The sequence below is a fragment of the Pleurodeles waltl genome, chromosome 7 (assembly GCF_031143425.1).
Source record: "Pleurodeles waltl isolate 20211129_DDA chromosome 7, aPleWal1.hap1.20221129, whole genome shotgun sequence".
Taxonomy (NCBI): Eukaryota; Metazoa; Chordata; class Amphibia; order Caudata; family Salamandridae; genus Pleurodeles; species Pleurodeles waltl.
In genome coordinates, this window is record NC_090446.1 from 1,384,361,880 (window position 1) to 1,384,384,034 (window position 22,155).

At 44.3% G+C, this 22,155-nt stretch overlaps 1 protein-coding gene across 4 annotated transcripts in view; it reads left to right on the forward strand.

The window, feature by feature from the left end:
- Window positions 1–22,155, forward strand: part of LOC138246373 (sodium-dependent neutral amino acid transporter B(0)AT2-like) — a 278,385-nt gene that overhangs the window by 233,246 nt on the left and 22,984 nt on the right. For all 4 annotated transcript variants that reach the window (XM_069200937.1, XM_069200938.1, XM_069200936.1 and 1 more), the window contains one exon: window positions 4,075–4,234. In XM_069200937.1, coding sequence (XP_069057038.1) covers window positions 4,075–4,234 — 160 coding nt within the window. The remainder of the gene's footprint in view (window positions 1–4,074; window positions 4,235–22,155) is intronic.

The following is a 22,155-nucleotide window of genomic DNA, read 5'->3' on the forward strand; positions in this document are numbered from 1 at the left end:
CAGAAGTGTCGGAATTTCCAGTCAACGCGTCACCCAACAGTGCGGACAGTCTCCTCGCTCCTCGGATCCATGGCATCCTGCATTTACCTGACACCCAATGCTCACCTCCACATGCGTCCACTTCAGGAATGCCTAGAGGACCAGTGGAATCAGTGGTCGGGGAGCTGGGAAGATCGAATTCGCCTCTCCACTCATGCAATCAGATCTCTAACTTGGTGGTGCTGTCCAACCAACATCCTAAACGGGATGCCATTCTAGGCACAGCCTCCGACGCAGATTATTGTGACAGATGCCTCTCTCCTCGGATGAGGAGCTCATATGGATCACCTGCAAATACAGGGCCGATGGACACAGAAGGAATCGTTATACCACATCAATCTCCTAGAGCTACGAGCGGTACACCTAGCTCTCAAGGCATTCCTACCCTCAATCACGGCAGACAACTTGCTGGTGCAGACGGACAATACCACCACTATTTTTTATCTGAACAAACAAGGGGGCACCAGATCCAGAATCCTGTCTCAGGAGTCCCAGACAATTTGGCACTGGCATAGTGGCTACCCATCTGCCAGGGGTTCAGAACAGTCAAGCGGATGCCCTCAGCAGAGTTCTAGAAGAGAACCACAAGTGGGTGCTCAACGAAGACGTCACTCGAGACATTTTCCGTTTATGGGGCACACCTTCTATCAATCTATTCACCACAGAAGAAAACAGGAAATGCCATGACTTTGCCGCCAGATTTTACCACCCACAGTCGCAGGGCAATGCTCTGTGGATAGACTGGTCCAACACATTTCTGTACACCTTTCCACCAATTCCGCTGATCCCAGCAGTCGTCCTCAAACTGTCGATGACATCAGCCACAATGATACTCATTGCACCGGAGTGGTCGAGAAAGTGGTGGTTCCGAGATCTTCTTCAGAGATCACTCTAGCCACATCTCAGGCTACCCTGCAGGCCGCACCTCCTGACGAAGTTCGGCGGACAATTGAGGCATCCCAATCTCTCATCTTAGAATTTGGCAGCATGGCTCCTGAGCTAGTCCAGTATGGTCATCTCAACCTGCCACAGGATTGTATGGACATTTTAAAATAGGCGAAGAGGCCATTTACGCGTTCAGCATATTCCTTTAAGTGGAAACTATTCTGCATTTGGTGTTCCTCTAAAGGGATAGATCCTCCTTCTTGCAAAGATGTCATTCTGCCTTACTTGTTGCATTTAGCACGATCGGGCCTCCAGCTTTCCTCCATTAAAGTGCATTTAGCAGCCTTAACTGCTTGTAGAAAGACTTCTTCACAGACCTTTTTCTTCAGAATCCCGGTGATAAAAGATTTTCTAGAGGGGTTAAAGAAGGTCTTTTCTCCAATTAAACGCCCGTCACCACCATGGGAACTTAATGTGGTCCTTTCACGTTTAATGCAGGACCCATTTGAACCCATACATAAGGCATCCCTCCAACATCTCACTTGGAAGACAGCCTTTCTAGTAGCGATCACTTCAGCACGAAGGGTCCGCGAAATCCAGGCCCTCTGTGCTCACAAGCCTTACACAATATTTCATTCTTCCAAAGTAGTCTTACGGGCACATCCGAAATTTCTACCTAAGGTCATATCTGACTTCCACATTAACCAGTCTATTGCCTTGCCCACGTTCTTTCCAAACCCTTCCACTCCAGCTAAGAGGACTCTCCATTCACTAGATGTTAAGAGAGTATTGAAATTCTAACTAGACAAGACTAATCCTGTGTGGAGAACTACACAACTGTTTGTTAATTACGGACCTGTACGTACTGGCTTGGCCACCTCCAAGCAGTCGATAGCGAGATGGATAGTTTCTTGTATTTTATTGTGTTATCAACTAGCTAAGAAAACCTTACAGGGTAGGCCTAGAGCCCATTCCACCAGAGGAAAAGCGGCAACCACTGCTCTATTGCGCAATGTTCCTTTAGCAGACATTTGTAAAGCTGCGACTTGGAAATCAGTTCACACATTTACTAAACATTATTGTTTAGATTCGGACGCTAGAGCAGATGCTCGAGTAGGCCAGCCTTTGCTTAGAAACCTTTTTGCTTGAGTACATAGGCATGGATTACTCTAACTGCTCCTCCGCTGGTTTGGGGATGGGCTTGGTATTCTATTCTACGCTTATGACTATACATGGAAATCCCCTACGAGAGAAGGTATAGTTTCTTACCTGTAACTCCAGTTCTCTCGTAGGGGTATTTCCACGATAGTCATAATCAACCCACCCTCCTCCCCGGGGGAGCAGTTAGAACTCTTGGTTACGTTTAGGCCTATTGTCCGCTAGTAACTACCTGCAAAAAGAACTGAGGTAACAGCCTCTCTCTCTAGGCATGAAGGGATACTGGAGGACTGGCTGTCCTTAAAGGCACAGTATCCCTTTTCTTCATTTCTAATGGCAGCCTATGGACTACACTGTTCTGCACTCCTTAAGGGTTTTGAGAAATAAAAGAAGTTTTTTGGAAGTAATTGGTTTGGAAAATGGCTTTTATTTGGCAAGCATTTAATATTTTTACTTCCAGGTCAAGCTGAATGCCGGAGCTTGAACACCGTAGCCCTTCCTATAGGCTGCATGGGAACATTCTTAAGTGTCTTGACACGCCTCCTGAAGTGAGGCGAACAGGGACACTTAAGAAGTGATATTGGAAAAAGTGCTCCGGGGCCCCCGCAGGCAGGCAGGGAAATATTCTACGCTTATGACTATCATGGAAATACCCCTACGAGAGAACTGGAATTACAGGTAAGAAACTATACCTTCCTCCCTAAAGTGGTTTGCCAGTTTCACATTAACCAGTCCATTGAACTTACCAGTATTCTTCCTGCAACCAGATTCTGTTGCAGAAAGAGCACTTCACGCCCTAGATGTCAAAGAGCACTCATGTTCTGCATTGACAGAACCAAAGAGTTTAGGAAAACAAAGCAACTCTTTCTGGCTTTTTCACCACCTCATAAAGGTAACCCAATATCAAATCAGGCATAGCCAGATGGATAGTCAAGTGTATACAGATATGTTATGCTAATGCTAAGAGGCCTTTGCCTGTTACCCCTAGAGCACACACTACTAGTAAAAAGGGTGCTACTATGGCCTGTCAAGGTCCATTTCCTTTAGCTGACATTTGTAAGGCAGCTATATGGTCCCCACCATGCACATTCACAAAACACTACTGTGTGGATATGTTAGCACGCCAACAGGCTAAGTAGGTCAGACTGTGCTACATACACTTTTACAGTCCTCTGCAACTCCTACAGGGTAGCCACCGCTTCAAAGGAGGGGCTATTTTACAGTCTATGAAGAGCATTTGTATCTACAGCCACATATGACATCGAACGGAAAATATTACTTACCCAGTAAACATCTGTTTGTGCCATGTAGTGCTTTAGATTCACATGCGCCCTATCTCCTCCCCTGTATGCCTCTGGCCATTGCAGTTACATAATATGTATTTACATTTTGCATTCTTGCTCTGGGCCTTCCTTCCTTGCACTCCTTTCTCACCTGCCTGAAGGAAAACAATCTAACAAAAGAGTTGATGCCCATGCACAATATCACAGAGAGAAGGAGACACTCAATCCTGTGACTCAAAAGAGTTTTTTGGAGGAAAAAAAGACTTGCACCGCTCCGGACCCACCACTAGATCTAGATGGCAGGAGTATGCAGAGAATGTGAATCTACAGCACTACATGCCTCGAACATATGTTTACTGGATAAGTAACATTATTATTATATATATGTGTAAAACGTAGTTTAGAGAGTGTAAGACAGGTGAAGCTTATAGGGCAGAAGGAGCATCTGGGTTAAACTGCAGTATAAAACAGATGGAGATTTTGAACAGATGCTGCCTCAGACAGGCCACGAGAAAGTACAGAATGGCAAGTTGGACAGAAGGTAAATCATGGGTAGCTGGTGAGTATGAGAAACATTTGTGATGTAGAACCAATGATGATATTGGACAAATTGGAATGTGTAAGAGACTGTAGATCTGGCACACAGATATACAGACAATGGGCTTGTGTCCAGTCATTTGCTGTATTCTCATGGCTTCTTCTTTTTCAGTGCTCTGTTGTATGTTGTCCTTCCTGATTGGGCTAATATTTGTACAGCGTTCCGGCAACTACTTTGTCACCATGTTTGATGACTATTCTGCCACACTGCCCCTCATCATTGTCGTCATCTTCGAAAATCTGGCTGTATCCTGGATCTATGGTGCTGACAGGTGAGGGTAGAAAGATGAAGACTGTATGGTATGGATGGAAATCTTCATTGATTCCCGTGTGTTGATTATCCCTGCTCATGTGCAGGATCTCAAAGCACGATTGCAGAGAGAATATGTGCATTGTGAATCTCCTCTAGATGCACATGCTTTACAGCATCCTGCTTTATATTGGTTGAGCTCAAAGTTCCCCCTTGTTTATGTGAACTCATGACGTCAACCCAAAGGCCACAGTGCCCACCCTGTAGAGCCCATTTTACCACTGTATAGCTTTCTTGTGTCTTTGTCCCCTTTGTCCTAAAACCACAGTTAGGTTTAGTCAAAGAATCTCCACTGGTACCTTTTGGGTCTGTGGGTTACTTTTAGATAGATGGTAGCTTATATAATGTATAATCTAGGATGTGTAATGTTAGAGACAGGTGGAATCAAGAACATGGAATGTTATGTGGAGGTTGTTTAGGTATGACCAACAGTCCGACGCCACTCGCGAGGGAGTGCGGGCCGGTCACAGCATCGCACAGAAACCCAGGTACAGTAACTTTTGAAAATGATGAAAAAAAGACCTTGCACAGAGTCGGTGAGGTGAGGCATCGCTGTAGCTGGTGCGGCGTTGGTTCCTTACTGCTACTGGGGAGGTGAGATGTTGGTTCCATACAATCTGGCTGGGTTGATGAATCCAGCAGCTTAAGATGTGAGGTGTCTGTAGGAAACTGTCTCTGTATATACTATACCAAAGTCAAGTATAGTGTGCACAAAATTCCCCAGAGTTCCTCAGAGGCTTTACAGAGGCTAAAATAGATAATACTAATGCTGTCTTTTGTGGTAGTGTGGTCGAGCAGTTAGGCTTATCGGAGGGTAGTGCTAAGCATTTGTTGTACACACAAAGTCAAGAAATAAGGCACACACTCAGTGACTAACTCCAGGCCAATGTTTATGTATCAAAAAATATACTTTGGTATTTTATTACTATAACCGAAAGGATCTTTGTTGCAGGTAAGTACAATTCCAAGATTGTAGCACTTTCAAGTATCAAATGCAATTTGTTATTCACTGGTAACACAGGTTTCAGGTAAGTAATACTTTTCAAAATCAAAGGTAGACACAGTGCAAAAATCATTGAAGACAATACAGTCCCAGGGAAGGAAAAGTACAAACACAGTTTACAGGTAAGTACCCGTGGTTTCAGGGCACGGGCAATGGGGTTTTTGATCAGCACTGTGTGGGGGGGCACTACAGGTCAGCACCAAATGCACACCCTCCGCGCCACAGGGGTGGCCGGGTGCAAACACAGTGTTGGGCGCCCAGTGCTTTTCAATGAGGAACTCTGGGTTTACAAAGAGGCTGGAGGCTTGGTCCAGGGAATTGGCTGAAGAAGACCAACGGCTGGACAGGTAGGTTGAGGTCCCTCTGGACGTCGGTTGTCGTCTCGAGTCTTCATTGCTCGAGCAGCTCTTCAGTCCTTTAGGTATCCAGGAATTCTAAAGAGCAAGGTTCAGGGGTGCCCCTAAATACTAGATTTAGGGACGTTACAGGGGTCAGATGGCAGTAGCCAATGGCTACTGACCCTGAGGGTGGCTACACCCTTCCTGTGCCTACTCCTTTTGGGGAGGGGGACACATTCATATCCCTATTTACTAACACCCTCTAAAATAAGATGGAGGATTCTGAAGTGAGGGGTTCATCTCAGCTCTGGGCACCTTAGGGGTGGTCCCAGCTAGGGTGGACACTCTTCCTCCTGTTCACTAATTTTCCCACCGGACCGGCTGCGGAAAGTTCACCTGGGTCGGGGGGTGAGCATCTCCATTAGCTGGTGTGCCTTGTGTCAACACAACAAAAGGCAGGAGCCTTTGAGGCTCACCGCCAAGTGTTGCTGTTCCCATAGGGGGGAAGGTGAGAAGCACATCCCTTCAGAGCAGACTTTGTCCCTTACTCCCAAGAGCACAAAGTCTCTCACCTCATGGAGTAAAAATCTTGTCTGGTGGTGGTAGGCTGGCAGAAACCAGTCAGCCACACACAAGCTAGTTTGGTGAGTTTCAGGTGGCATCTCTAAGATGCCCTCTGTGTGCATTTTGCAATAAGTTCAACACTGGCCTCAGTGTGCATTTGTTGAGCTGAGAAGTTTGATGCCAAACTTCCTAGCATTAGGTAAAGCCATCATGGAGTTGTGGGGTTCGTAAAGACAACCTCCCATCCCATGTATTCAACTTGGCTGCACTGCACTTACAATGTCTGAGAATGGACTTAGATGCTGTAGGGGCGTATTGCTCATGCAGCTATGCCCTCACCTACAGTATGGTGCACCCTTCATTCGGACTGTAAGGTCTGCTAGAGGGTTGACTTACCTATGCCGTAGGCAGTGGTTTGTGGGCATGGCACCCAGTGATGGGTGCCATGTCTACTTTACCTTTTTCTCCTCACCACAGACCCAGTTTGATAGTGCCTACCGCCATGGATCGCATGGCGGTACAGAACCCCACAAAATCCATGGCGGTATGCGGGGTCGTGATACCGCCGGCGGTGTAGTGCCGGGCGCCGGGCTGAAGACCGAAGTCTCCAGCCCAGCGGTCTTTACCACCCTGGCGGTTGGAGTGGGGAAGTGGCGGTTTTGCATGGCGGTCACCGCCATGCTTGTAATTTCAGTTTTTTTTTTACAGCCGGCCTATTTGCGGTATTACCGCCACTTCTCCACCGACCGCCAGGGTTGTAATGAGGGCCATAATGGTTAAGCAAGAAAATGCCCTCTTTCTAAAAGTGTCGTTTTCAAACTTATATCTTTTGGTGAAGTTGGCCTTTAGAATGTATTTAAAAATTGTGAGTTCAGAGACCCCAAACCTCATACCTCCTATCTGATCCCAAAGGATAATTACACTTAAAAGCTACTTTAAGGCAATCCCCATGTTAGCCTATGGGAGAGATAGGCCTTGCAATAGTGACACACACATTTAGCAGTATTTTACTATCAGGACATGTAAAACTCACCAGTTCTTGTCCTACCTTTAAATACACTGCACCCTGCCAATGGGACTGCCTTGGGCCTACCTTAGGGTGACTTACAAGTAGTAAAATGGAAGGTTTGGGCCTGGCAAGTGGTTGCACTTGTCAGGTCGACATGGCAGTTTAAAACTGTACACACAGACACTGAAATGGTAGGTCTGAGACATGTTACAGTGCTACTCATTGGTGGCACAATCAGAGCTTAATTTACAGACACATAGTGCACTTTAGTAGGGACTTACTAGGAAATCAAATGTGTCAATCATGGAGAAACCAATACAATTTACACAGGGAGCACTCGCACATTAGCACTGGTCAGCAGTGGTAAAGTGCCCATAGTCGTAGAACCAGCAAAAACGAAATGCAGCGCACATTCAAAACAGGAGGTCAGAGGCAAAACGTTTGGGGATAACCCTGCAAAAAAAGTGCCATTTACAACACCCACCTATCTAAATTATTGTTTCATACAATGAGGCACGTGTCTTATCTTTGGCCCTGCTTATAACTGTCATTGTGACACAAAGTCCGGCGTCAAATATCTACAAAACACATCACTGCCAATTTGACACCATCTGCCTCAAGGTGGAACATAGAATCTGTTGCTCCACCTTCCCCAAGGAAACACTCTCTACTATTGAGTTGAAAAGAACCTCTCAACCTTTGTTTATTCAAGCAGTGGTTTGTTGTAGAGATGAGCACCATTACACATAGGGCCTCTTGATATTTCCCTCAACTCCTTTTTTTTTTTTTTTTTTTTTTTTCTTTCTGAGGTAAGGAGTTTCACAAAATGTTAGAGTGACAAAATGATGAACCCCAATGGAATAAAGATGTTCTCATTAAAAGTAATTGAAAAAGAAGCAATCACTCCACAAGACTGAATGAAAGCAGAAAAGGGGGGAAGTATCCCATTATTTCATCATGAAAGGATTAAAATAGTGGGGCCCAAAGATGAGAGGTCCTCTTCAGAAGAACTAGAAACATTAACTGCTATTTCAGTTGGCTGTGCAGATCATTGTGTTACAACCTGCTGTTAAGAAAATACTCATATGGCATTCTTTACGGAATGTGATGTTGGCATTCTCTGTCTCGTGCAGGCCCAGAGTTTGGAGAACATTTTACAGTTAAAACTGCAGATTTGCAAGCTCCGTCCTTGAATAAGGCGGCTAAAAATAAGAAGCTTTTCTTCATCATACCTGTTATCTTGGTTGCATCTTTTCACTGGCAGAGGAGGTCAGACCATGATTTACGAGGAGGAGAGCACCCGTGTTGGGGCCAGCAGCAGGAACTTGCTGTATACTGAAAGCCTTCATTCTCACAGGCATCTGCCGTAGTTCAGCAGCCATCTTTGCTGTGAACATTGACGTCCTGAATGGAAACAGGACCATCATATCAAGGCTAGTACGATTATTATTTGTTAAGTGTTTGTGCAAAGTGCACTCGCACGGAGCTCATATCCTTAAGTGAATAGCAGCATGTGTTTGGCATGAGGCTTACATGATGCGGTGCATGCTGCTCCGCTTGTCTATAACTACTGCAAGCCAGTGAAGCATTGTCTAGCAACAGCAGGCCAGTGACGCAAAGTGACTGCTGATCTTCACGCAATGACTCACCTTTGTTGTTGACGGCATGTAACAAAAACATTGAACTTTACATTTGTACCGTCATGCATTAGCAGCAAATGGTCTGATCGAGTGAAATGTCTGAATGAATCGCATTTTTCTATAGAAGATAGTTAAGAGGCCTACATTTGAGGAGTCACATTTTTCTTAAGCGGCAACACCGTTGATGGAATAATTCACATCTTCCGTACACATGTGTATGTATGTGTGTGTATATATATATATATATATATATATATATATATATATGTTCGGTGGCATGTGTAGCTGCAGATACACATTCTGTGCATTATCCTGCCATCTAGTGTTGGGCTCGGAGTGTTACAAGTTGTTTTTCTTAGAAGAAGTCTTTTCGACTCACAAGACCGAAGGACTCCTCCCTTTCGGCTCCATTACGCATGGGCGTCGACTCCATCTTAGATTGTTTTCTTTCCGCCATCGGGCTCGGACGTGTTCCTCTTCGCTCCGTATTTCGAATCGGGAAAGTTAGCTAAATATCGAAAAGTCGACGGTATTGTTCGCGCTCGGTACCAGTTTAGTGTTAGTGTATCGACACCGATAGTAGAAGCGCTCCAGCTGCCCTTCAGGGCTTCCGCTCTTCAGCAGGGCCTGGTCAGCCCGGCCGCATCCATCGACTAAACTAATGGACCGGACCCCCTTCCGCTTCTGTCCGAAGTGCCACTCGAAGTATCCTTATACAGACCAACACTTGGTCTGTAATCTGTGTTTATCAGCAGAACACAGGGAGGATACTTGTGAGGCCTGTCGGGCGTTTCGATCAAAAAATACCCTATGTGATCGAAGAGCGAGAGGACTACAAATGGCGTCGACACCGAGAGAACAACTCGACGTCGAAGAGGAGGAAAGAATTTCCATCCAGGGGACGGACTCTGACGAATCCGAAAGCGAGCGACCCACAACGATGCAGAAAACAGTGAGTAAAACTGCCCCGTCCAAGACTCACACAAAAATCGTTAAGGCCAAGGGGATGCCACCGCCAGCAGGCCATGGCTTAACCCATCAAAAAGAAGGTGACCAAACATCGGCACCGAAAAAGGCCAAAGAATTGCCGAAGACATCCGACTCCGGTCGAGATTCAGGCACCGAACGATCTCGACACCGAGAGTTCGACTCACCCAAGGTGAGAAAAGTAACGTCGGAACCGAAAAAGACTTTATCGGAAGCATCGGTACCGAAAAAAGCGGCTTTGGAGCCGAAAAGAAGCTCTTACACAGAAGAGCAAGGACTTTCCAGCCAAATGCATGAAAAACACAGATTTGAGCAGGAAATAAGTTTGGGAGAACCAGACCATACGCAAAGGAGGTTGCATATCCAGAAAGAGACTGGAAAAATACAAACTCTTCCTCCAATCAAAACCAAACGAAAGAAATGCAGCCGAAGGCGAAGGTGGCCAGAGATAAAACCCCACCACCAAGGTTTTCGCCACAACCTTCCCCACTACACTCACCACAGCTGTCCCCGGTAACAACACCTCCAATGCAGTCACCTACGCATACAGGGATGACACAGGATGATCCGGATGCATGGGACTTATACGATGCTCCAGTATCAAACAACAGCCCAAATTGTTACCCAACAAGGCTGTCACCTCCAGAGGACAGTACGGCATATACGCAGGCACTATCAAGGGCAGCCACGTTCCACAATGTAGCAATGCGTTCAGAGCCAATAGAGGATGATTTCCTGTTCAACACCTTGGCATCCACCCACACTTCCTACCAGAGTCTGCCAATGCTCCCGGGCATGCTCAAGCACGCAAAACAGGTATTCCAAGAGCCAGTTAAAGGAAGGGCTATCATGCCTAGGGTGGAGAAAAAATACAAAGCTCCCCAACCGGCCCTGTGTTTATAACACAGCAACTTACACAAGACTCGGTTGTAGGAGCAGCAAAAAAGAGGGCAAACTCTCAGTCGTCAGGAGACACTCCACTGCCTGACAAAGAGAGTAGGAAGTTTGATGCAGTGGGCAAACGAGTGGCAGCACAGGCAGCCAATCAATGGCGTATCGAAAACTCACAAGCCCTACTGGCTCGCTACGACAGGGCACACTGGGACGAGATGCAACACATTATACAGCACTTGCCCAAAGAACACCAGAAACGTGCCCAACAGGTTGTGGAAGAAGGACAAGCATTATCCAACAACCAAATAAGGTCCACATTAGACTCGGCAGACACAGCAGCACGAACAGCCAACACTGCGGTAACCATTCGTAAGCATGCATGGTTACGAAGCTCAGGATTCAAGCCAGAAATCCAACAAGCTGTGTTAAACACGCCTTTTAACCAGGAAGAATTGTTTGGGCCGGAAGTGGACACAGCAATTGAAAAATTAAAGAAGGACACGGACACGACCAAAGCCATGGGTGCGCTCTACTCCCCACAGAGCAGAGGCACATTTAGAAAGCCACAATTTAGAGGGGGTTTTCGAATGCAAACACCAGAGCCTTCCACCTCTCAAACCAGACCCACCTATCAGGGACAATACCAGAGAAGAGGGTTTCGTGGCTCATATAGAGGTGGACAATTCCCAAGAGGAAGGGGAAATTCCAAACACCTAAGGCAAGTCAAACCAAACAGTGACTTCAATGTAACAAAACTCCAACACTTAACACCAGTGGGGGGGGAGACTTACCGTATACTACCAAAACTGGACACACATAACTACGGACGCATGGGTCCTAGCCATTATCCAACATGGTTATTGCATAGAATTCATAAATTTCCCGCCATATGTGCCCCCAAGGGCACACAATATGTCCAAACAACACTTAGACCTATTACAACTAGAGGTCCAAGCATTATTACAAAAGCAAGCAATAGAGTTAGTACCCAACCATCAGAAAGGAACAGGTGTCTACTCACTATATTTCCTAATTCCAAAGAAGGGCAAAACGTTAAGACCTATATTAGTCCTCAGAACACTGAATCTCTTCATCAAGTCAGATCACTTCCACATGGTAACACTTCAAGACGTGGTTCCCTTACTAAAAAAAAGAGTACAGCATGTCAACGTTAGATCTCAGGGATGCCTACTTTCACATACCCATACATCCTTCTCACAGAAATACTTAAGGTTTGTAATGCACGGCGTGCACTATCAATTCAAAGTGTTACCGTTCGGGATAACAGCCCCAAGGGTATTCACAAAATGCCTTACAGTAGTAGCCGCTCACATAACTACTTAGACGACTGGCTAATAAAAATCAGCACTCAACAACAGTGTCTTCTTCACACGCAATACGTTATAGAAACTCTACACAAACTAGGATTTTCTATAAATTAACAAAAATCACATCTGCAGCCATCCCAAATACAACAATACTTGGGAGCAACACTCAACACACAAAAAGCGATTGCCACTCCAAGTCCACAAAGGGCCCAAGTGTTCAAAAATCTAACATCAAACATACAGCCAAACCAACACTACCAAGTAAGGTTTGTAATGAAACTTCTAGGCATGATGTCTTCATGCATAGCCATTGTCCCAAACGCTAGATTACACATGCGGCCCTTACAACAGTGCCTAGCAAAACAATGGACATAAGCACAGGGTCAACTCCAAGATCTAGTGTTGGTAGACCGCCAGACACACTTCTCGCTTCAATGGTGGAACCCTATAAATTTAAACCAAGGGCGGCCATTCCAGGAACCAGTGCCTCAAGACGTGATCACAACAGATGCTTCCATGATGGGGTGGGGAGCACACCTCAACCAGCACAGCATACAGGGACAATGGGACAATCAACAAAAACAACTCCACATAAATCATTTAGAACTGTTGGCAGTGTTTCTAGCATCAAAAGCATTTCAACCACTAATAGACCACAAACACATTCTTGACAAAACCGACAAGATGACAACAATGTATTATCTCAACAAACAAGGAGGGACACACTTGTCACAAATGTGTCTCTTAGCACAAAAAAATTGGCATTGGGTAATTCACAATCACACTCGCCTAATAGCACATTACATCCCAGGCATTCAGAACCAGTTGGCCGACAATCTCAGTCGAGATCACCAACAAACACACGAATGGGAAATTCATCCCCAGATCCTACAAGATTATTTCCTACGCTGGGGAACACCACAAATAGACCTATTCGCTACAAAAGAAAACGCAAAATGCCAAAACTTCGCGTCCAGGTACCCACACCCTCAATCCAAGGGCAATGCGTTATGGATCAGTTGGTCAGGGATATTTGCTTACGCTTTTCCCCCTCTCCCACTCATTCCTTATCTGGTAAACAAACTAAGTCAAAACAAACTCAAACCAATACTCATAGCACCCACCTGGGCTCGCCATCCGTGGTACACAACACTGCTGGACTTATCAGTAGTACCTCACATCAAATTACCAAGCAGGCTAGATCTGTTATCGCAACACAAACAGATCAGACACCCGAATCCAGCATCGCTCAATCTAGCAGTCTGGCTCCTGAAGTCTTAGAATTTGGACACTTAGACCTTACACAAGAATGTATGGAGGTCATTAAACAAGCTAGAAAACCCACTACAAGACATTGTTACACAAACAAATGGAAAAGATTTGTTAACTACTGCCACACTAATCAAATTCAACCAATACATGCTGGCGCAAAGGACATTGTAGCCTGCTTATGACACTTACAAAAGTCTAAGTTAGCATTCTCTTCAATTAAAATACATCTCACAGCAATATCTGCCTATCTGCAGATTACACATTCAACATCGCTTTTTAGAATCCCAGTCATCAAAGCATTTATGGAGAGACTAAAAAGAATCATACCCCCAAGAACACCACCAGTACCTTCGTGGAACCTTAATATTGTTTTAACACGACTCATGGGACCACCATTCGAACCCATGCACTCTTGTGAAATGCAATACTTAACTTGGAAAGTAGCCTTTCTAATAGCTATCACATCACTTAGAAGGGTAAGTGAGATACAAGCATTTACTATACAAGAACCCTTTATACAAATACATAAACATAAAGTGGTTCTCCGTACAAATCCCAAATTCCTACCAAAGGTCATATCGCCATTCCACCTAAACCAAACAGTGGAACTCCCAGTCTTCTTTCCACAACCAGACTCAGTAGCCGAAAGAGCTTTACATACATTAGACATAAAAAGAGCACTAATGTATTACATTAACGGAACAAAACAAGTTTGTAAAACAAAACAATTGTTCGTAGCCTTCCAAAAACCTCATGCAGGTAATCCTATATCCAAACAAGGCATTGCCAGATGGATAGTTAAATGTATTCAAACTTGCTATATTAAAGCAAAAAGAGATCTACCTATTACACCAAGAGCGCATTCCACTAGGAAAAAAGGCGCCACAATGGCTTTTCTGGGTAATATACCTATGACAGAAATTTATAAGGCAGCCACCTGGTCTACGCCTCAGACATTCACGAAGCATTACTGTGTAGATGTGTTAACAACACAACAAGCCACAGTAGGACAGGCTGTATTGAGAACATTATTCCAGACAACTTCAACTCCTACAGGTTAAGCCACCGCTTTTTGGGGAGATTACTGCTTATTAGTCTATGCACAGCATGTGTATCTGCAGCTACACATGCCACCGAACGGAAAATGTCACTTACCCAGTGTACATCTGTTCGTGGCATGAGACGCTGCAGATTCACATGCGCCCTCCACCTCCCCGGGAGCCTGTAGCCGTTGTTAGTTGAATAAGAATTGTAAATTTGTAAATAAATATTATTTTAAGACACATTATGTACATACATACCTACTCCATTACATGGGCACATCTAGTGTACTCTCAACTCCTACCTCGCCCTCAGCGGGGAAAACAATCTAAGATGGAGTCGATGCCCATGCGCAATGGAGCCGAAAGGGAGGAGTCCCTCGGTCTTGTGACTCGAAAAGACTTCTTCGAAGAAAAACAACTTGTAACACTCCGAGCCCAACACTAGATGGCAGGATAATGCACAGCATGTGAATCTGCAGCGTCTCATGCCACGAACAGATGTACACTGGGTAAGTGACATTTTCCATATATACACATTTATCATCCTTCTAACTTGTTAATATTTAGTGCTGGCTGTGGGAAGCATGATTGCACCAACACCATTTTTAAGCTCACCAGGAGCAAGTTATTACAGCATGGGAACATTGGAAGGAATGTTTCCAGGCATATTTGGAGGCAGTGGGTGGAGACATATTTACTGCTTCTTGTGAACTTCCCTTGCTTAAACATTGTTTGGTGGCTGGAGGATGACTCCTACTAAAACATCTTCCACCTTTGCCTGAAGACGACAAAGAAAAAGACTATGATGAATTTAAGGGGGTAGTGCAAAAACTGGACTTGAACTATGGAAAGAAAAGGAATAAAGTAGTAGAAAGGTTAACATTTTTAAATAGGACACAACTACCAGGCGAATTGGTTGATAATTTTATAGTAACACTACGTGTTTTGGCATTTACTTGTAATTACAAAGGTTTAGATGAAATGCTGCACAATCCGCTTTTGCTGAAGGTGCGTGAGAAAAGAAATGTTGAATACGGAAAATGTAATTAGAGAAGGCAGTAGACATTGGTAAATGGGCAGAAAATTCAGATGAAGGATTAAAGGAAATGGCATCCATCAACTCGGGGAAAGGTGGATAATATACATGAAAGTATTTGTAAAACATCTGTAGATAAAAAAGAGGCATTTGCCTATAAATGCAAAAGCGGTTTTGTAAATGAGAGGAGTGTCTGCTGTTAGAAGTGTGATTAGAAGGGACATATCAACACATATCTCAATATTTCAGCCATTGGTGAAACGTGCAGAAGATGCAAAATAAAAGGACATTTTGCCAGAGTTGGTAAGGATAAAATTGGGAGTTTTCCAGAGACAAAGGGGACTGTCAGCCCTGTTGTGGAGTACAAATCTGAAAGTTAGTAGTATCATTTTTACTGCAGGTTAGTGAAACGGGAATCTTCAGAGACCGAGACCACTCTTATTGTACCACCTTGATAGATGGATTAGAGGTACGAGTAATGGCAGATTCTGATGCCTCTTCTATCTTGTTTGGGGAGTAATATCTTGACAGATTTCCTAACTATGAATTGAATGTCACTGGCATCAAATTAACAGCATACAGGAATAAGCCAATTGATTTGATGGTGTATTGTGAGGGTTCTCTAGAGCTTCAGGGTATCAAAACCAATTCTAGATTTTACATTGCAAAGCATGGAGCATGGATCATGTTTACTGGGGTGGCCACAACAAAGAAACTTGTTAATAAAGTTGGACCCAAATCATCCTGATCAAGTTTTAGAAGCATATGTAAATGTAAAAATGTTATGTAATGATGTTTGGCAGGGCAGATTTCTTGTTGTTTTTAAGAATCAGTTGGGTTTGCTCAAAGGGTATGCAGACAAGATTGTCCTGAAAGGAGGAGTGAGTCCTAAAGCTCATAAACCACACAATGTACCTTTGGTTATGAAGGAGCCTTTATGTAAAGAATTGAAGGGGGTATGTGAGGCTGACCTAATTGAGGAAATCAGAGCCTCTGAATCGTTAGACCCAGTGGTTTTAGCAAGGAAAGCTAATGGTGATTTAAGGTTGGGGTAGATCTCTGTGATCTAAATAAGGTCATTTGGGGGGGAGGGGGAAGATATCATCTGCCCAACATTGGTGATATGCTGACAACAGTCAAGGGGATTACATTTTTTAACGAGTGTTGGATCTTTCACAGATTCACATGTTTGAATCATTCCCCATTGTCGAAGAGGGAATCCCACGGTACCATAGTAAAGCAGTATGTAAAAACTACCATAGTAAAGTAATATGTAAAAACGGACATAGGCTATAATGGCAGTAGGCCATCAGTTTAATAGCCTATCTATGTCCTTTTTTTTTGTTTTTGTTTTTTAAAGACCAAACTTGAACTATGACTAATCAGGTGCTCACACCCTCTACAATACTCCCAAGAGAAGCTGATTCCCTCAGATGTTCTACCACACGTCATGTGAAGGGAGTCTCCCTGAGCTCTGCTCTGCTTTTTCCTGTGAGAACCCAGTCCTTCAGCATCTACAATGTCTACCTACAATGTCTGAGCCTTCCAAAAAGGTCTGTTTCATTCCTGCATGTCTTGTAGGAAGAAAAGGCTGCATGTGGATGACCTACATAGAGAGTGTCATTATTGCCTATACCCACTGCTTCAGGTGAAGGAGTGTAAAATCTGCTATACCTTCTCCTCAAAAACATTGAGAGACAGAGAAGGAAGATTACTTCTGTGGCTACAGAAGTTCATATCCGAAAGATTCAGCTCATCAGGTGTGGACAGTGATAGAACTGTATGGCCCCTTAAAAGATCAGGATCCTCTGACCAAGGGGTTTCTGAGGAGAGCAGGAAGGCCTTAAAATCTTACCACACGGACACACAAAAAGGAGAAAATCCCTTTTGGCTCTGCAGGGTTGGCCTCTTCACAACCATCCAATCCATCCCTTAAGAAAAAGGAGCATCATGCTCTCCTTCATCTGAACCATCAATGTCTAAAACTCCTCTTAGAGCTCAGTCGACAGCATTGTTGACTTTAGTGTTGACGAAGGCGACCACAGCTACCGTCACTACCGTCTCGTCGACGAGGCCATCGCTGTCAGGAACATCGCAGATGACCACTATTACTGCTCCCTTTTCATCCATGACGGTGGATTTAACATCACCATCAAGGAAGAAGATAATGTTGATGAGGCCAGAGTCAACAAAGGTAACCAACAACCATCTGTAGTTCCACAGTCGACAGCAGCACCACCATCGACAACGGCATCATCGCCAAAAGGAATTTTTCCTGTAACATAGTCTACCACGTCATCAGCGTATACTACTACTATTAAGATCTTCCTTGTGTCCTGAGGTGACTTTCCCAAACTAAGTTTCAGCTTTGCTTCCAAGCTATCTGTAAGACTGGGAAGACACTAACAATGAGGGACCTTCTAGGGACACTCGCAGTCCCTTAGAACTTCATGTGAAATATCAAGAGGAGGAAGACTAAGAAGACCAACAAGGATATGCATCTTATTTCATCCCACATAGCAAACATTATGAACATTATGACTATCCCCAGCCTAGAGGAGATGTGGTACAGATGCCCACCTCACTGGTTCAGGATTTGCCAGCCATGCTTTGGGTTTACAGAAGGAGATTCCACACTACACAGCAATAACAGTAGATGCAACCCCAGGCTGTTTCTCCTGCCATGCCAAAAATCGTCCCTCCTTCACCAACACCTAGGTTTCCACCAGCCTCAAACATTGCTGCACCTCCTAGGGAGGATGATACTTCTTCAGAAGAGAGGGAAGAGGGAGAAATCATTGCTCCACAACATACGCAGGATGAATGGGACGATTACTTGGTCCCTTCTCCATCTCCAGCACCTTCTTACCCCTCAGACTCTCCCCCTGGGAGTTTCCACAACCTAATGGACCCAGCTGCAGCACGTTCCCATCTAAAAACCTCCGTTACGCAGTCTGATTGCTTTCTGCATGATTTTAAAGAGCAGGCCAGAAAGTCGGTGAGAGTCATTCACATCATAGATTACATCTGGAGTGAGGGGCTTAAAATTATGAAAAATCCGGCTACGGTCCCTCCAGTCCCACCTTGCCTGGATAAGAAATAGAAGGCCCCAGAGGATTCCACTGCTTGTCTTGTTGGCCAAATCACACTGATTCTGTTGTCTCTCAGGCAGCTTAAAGATGTTCCAAAAACCCTTCCATTCTCAAATCTGCTCCACCAGATAAGGAAGGTGAATGTCTTGACAGTGTAGGGAAGAGTTTCTCTCTTATGTCTGCCATTACCGTCAGGGCAGCCAACACTCTAGCAATCCTAGAGTGCCATGACCCCCAGATGTGGTCCGATGTTAGCAGCTTGCTCAAGCTCATCCCGGAGGGCAAAAGATCTGAGGCGAAGAAGATACTGCAGGAGGTCGAGTGTACTTCTGCAGAGATGATTGATTGTGCCCTAGACATCGCCTCTTCAGGTTTCTGCCAATTAGCCAGAACAGCAGTGTTACAGCGCCAAGGATGCCTAAAGGCCACATCCTTTCGACCGGAGGTCCAATCTAAAATTTTGGACATGTCCTATAATGGCAAAAACTTATTTGGGAAGCACATTTATGATAGCTTATGGTAATAAAAACAGTCACAGGCATTGACAGGACTCTGGGCACTTTTCAGTTCGAAAAGTTGCCTTTTGAAGGTGCCAGAGAGAGAGGTTTCCCCTCTTACAGAAGTGGCCATCAGGGACCCCAACAATTTCCAACCCAATCCCAATAAAGGCCGTCCTACCTTCAGGCCTATTGGCAGCCTCCCACAACATCCCTCAGCAAGCAAGGTGCACCCAGGAAGCAATTCTCATGCTGGGGGAAGCCAGCGTTGGATCTTTTTGTGACTGACAAGACTGCCAAATGCCAGTTCTATGCCAGTGGATACCTCCCCCCAGGGTCATGGGGGATTGCCCTTTCGATGCAGTGGTCTGGGATTTATGCATACGTTTTTCCCCCTTTCCCATTACTTCCCAAGATTCTCAGGAAGATGAAATCGGACCACTGTTGGCTCATCCTAAGAGCCCCTATGTGGTCAAGACAACACTGGTTTACAGAGCAGAGTCTCTTGTCCGTGACCAAACCTATCCATCTTCTGAAGAAACAAATTCTTCTAACGAGGAATCGGGGCCAAGTTTTACACTCTGAGCCAACCTTTCGCCAGTTGCATGCGTGGCTCCTGAGTTCTGTGAGTTCCAAAACTTAACCATCAATCTAGGATCCAGACATATATTACCCAGAACACGGGGAGTGAGTACGAACAAAACTTACGGGCTAAATTGGAAAAGATTCTGTTCTTGGTGCCGTCAGAATAACTTGCACCCGCTCAAAGCCTTTCCTGAGCTGATCATACCTTATTTACTTTCACTAACCAAGTCAGGCCTTGTTCATGCATCAATTGAAGTTCACCATGCCTCAGTCTCAAGGTACAGACGTTCCACACAAACTACATCTCTATGCTTCACAAAACTCATTAAACAATTCATGAAAGGACTGTTCAGAACTTTCCCTGCAGTGCAAGCACCTCCCCCAGAACGGCATCTCTACATGGTCCTGTCGCACTTAATGAAATCTCCTTTCAAATCAATTCATAAAGCTGAACTAAAGTTCCTTACTTGGAAAGTCTCTGTACTACTCGCTCTCGCATCCACTAGAAGAATCAGTGAGATACAGTCCTTCACAATCCTAGAGCCCTTACTACGCTTCACAGACACAGTTGTCCTTCTTAGAACAAATCTGAGTTTCATCCCAAAGGTTCCTTCTCAGTTTCACCTCAATGAACCTATCATACTTCTGACATTTTTTCCCACTCCTTCCACACTATCTGAAAGGATTCTTCACATTTTAGATATTAAACGGTGTCTCTAGTTCTACCTCCACTGTACTAAACATATTTGCAGAATGGATTAACTTCTAGCCTCCTATAGTCAAGGGTGTCGGGGGGAGTGCAGTGACAAAAGCCACAGTAGCACGGTGGGCCTCAGTAATTTTTCATTTTTGCCATTCTAAGGCTGGCAAACCCTTGATGAGAAAAGGTAAGTCACATTCCACAAGAGCAGTATCCACTTGAGCTGCCCTTTTCGCAGGCATCCCACCGGGGAAGATATGCTGAGCTACCACATGGAAGAGCACCCACTGGTTCACGCAGCAGTACTGCCTAGAATCAACACAACGCAGTGCGACAGGCTTTGTTACGCAATCTGTTCCAATAAGGTGAGCCTCTTTAAATAGAGGCGTTTATTAATATTAATTCCAGTGCTTTTACGCTCAACGATACATACATATATATTGCCGCTTTCTTGTTCTATTAACATTTATTAATCTAATTGTGCAGATATGAATACTTATAATTTTAAATGTATGTCTAGATACATATACATGGGTGTGTTGTATTGATTCTTATGAAAATGTTTTGCTTTTACCCACCATCCTCTAAGAATACTTCAGTTGCCTATAATACTGCTTGCTATTCTGATTCAAGCATGTGAATCTATGCAAGATCCAATGCTGCATAAGAAAATCAGTTACTTACCTGTAACTGCAGTAATCCGGTATTGGTATCTTTCATAGATTCACAAGTGACCCACTCTTCTCCCCCGAGAGGCTGCCCCTTATAATTAAGGATGTTAATCTGAGGGAATCGGCCTCTCTTGGGATTATGCTAGAGGGTGCTTTAAAAAGGACATAGGCAGGCTATTAAACTGATGGCCTACTACCATTATAGCCTGTTAGTTTTTATATACTGCTTTACTATGCTACCTTGGGACTCCCACTTCTTCAACAGGGAATGATTCAAGCATGTGAATCTATGAAAGATACCAATACTGGATAACTGCAGTTACAGGTAAGTAACCCATTTTGTTCTCCACTTTTGATTTGTTGTCAGCATATCATCAAATTTAATTGCATCCTGACTGTAGGCCCCTTACATCTTTCATCTGTACAGAAGGAGCTTATTGATTCAAGCGTATGCCCTTTGGCTTGGCACCTGTTTTGGCTCTTTTTCATAGGGCACTGCATCAGCTCTTTCGTGTAGTGAGGAATGTGATGAGCTTCCAGGGCCATTTTCTGGTATTTGGTAAAGGTTAAGAAAAACATGATAGGGTTTATCTATTCTAAATAGTTTGCAATAAAGTGGGTTGACTATCAAGCTGAACAAATATAAGATTGGTGTGAAAGATGTTGAGTATCTGGGGCATTGGTTGGACGAAAGGGGTTTGTCACCCAAGTTGAAGTTAAGGGCCATTGAAAATTCCCCATCTCCACAAAATAAGGATTATTCCCGGTTTTTTTAAATGCTTGCAGACAAGACCAAGCACTTAATTTGATGGTAAAGAATGCTAATTTGAATGGTGCACGGAGTGTGAGAAAGAATTTGTACAGCTGACAAAGTATATGACGAATGCTTCATCATTGAAACATTTTGACACTCAATATAAGAGTATAATATGCACTGATGTTAGTAGTGTGGGTTTGAGAGCTGTAGTACTGTAATATAGAAATGGTAAGAAGGTCAACATTGCCTGTGCATCAAGACCATGGAGGAAATCAGAAATGACCTATTCCATGAATAAAAGAGAAGAACTGGCATGCGGCTCAGGTGTGGGTCACTTTGGGAAGTTTGTATGATGAACTGCATTTGTTATTCGCAAAGGACGGACTGACCTTATTTTTCGCACAGACCATCATCTCTTGGAGGAAATTTTCACAAACAAAGGTATCTATCTCCCTTCTTCCAGGATT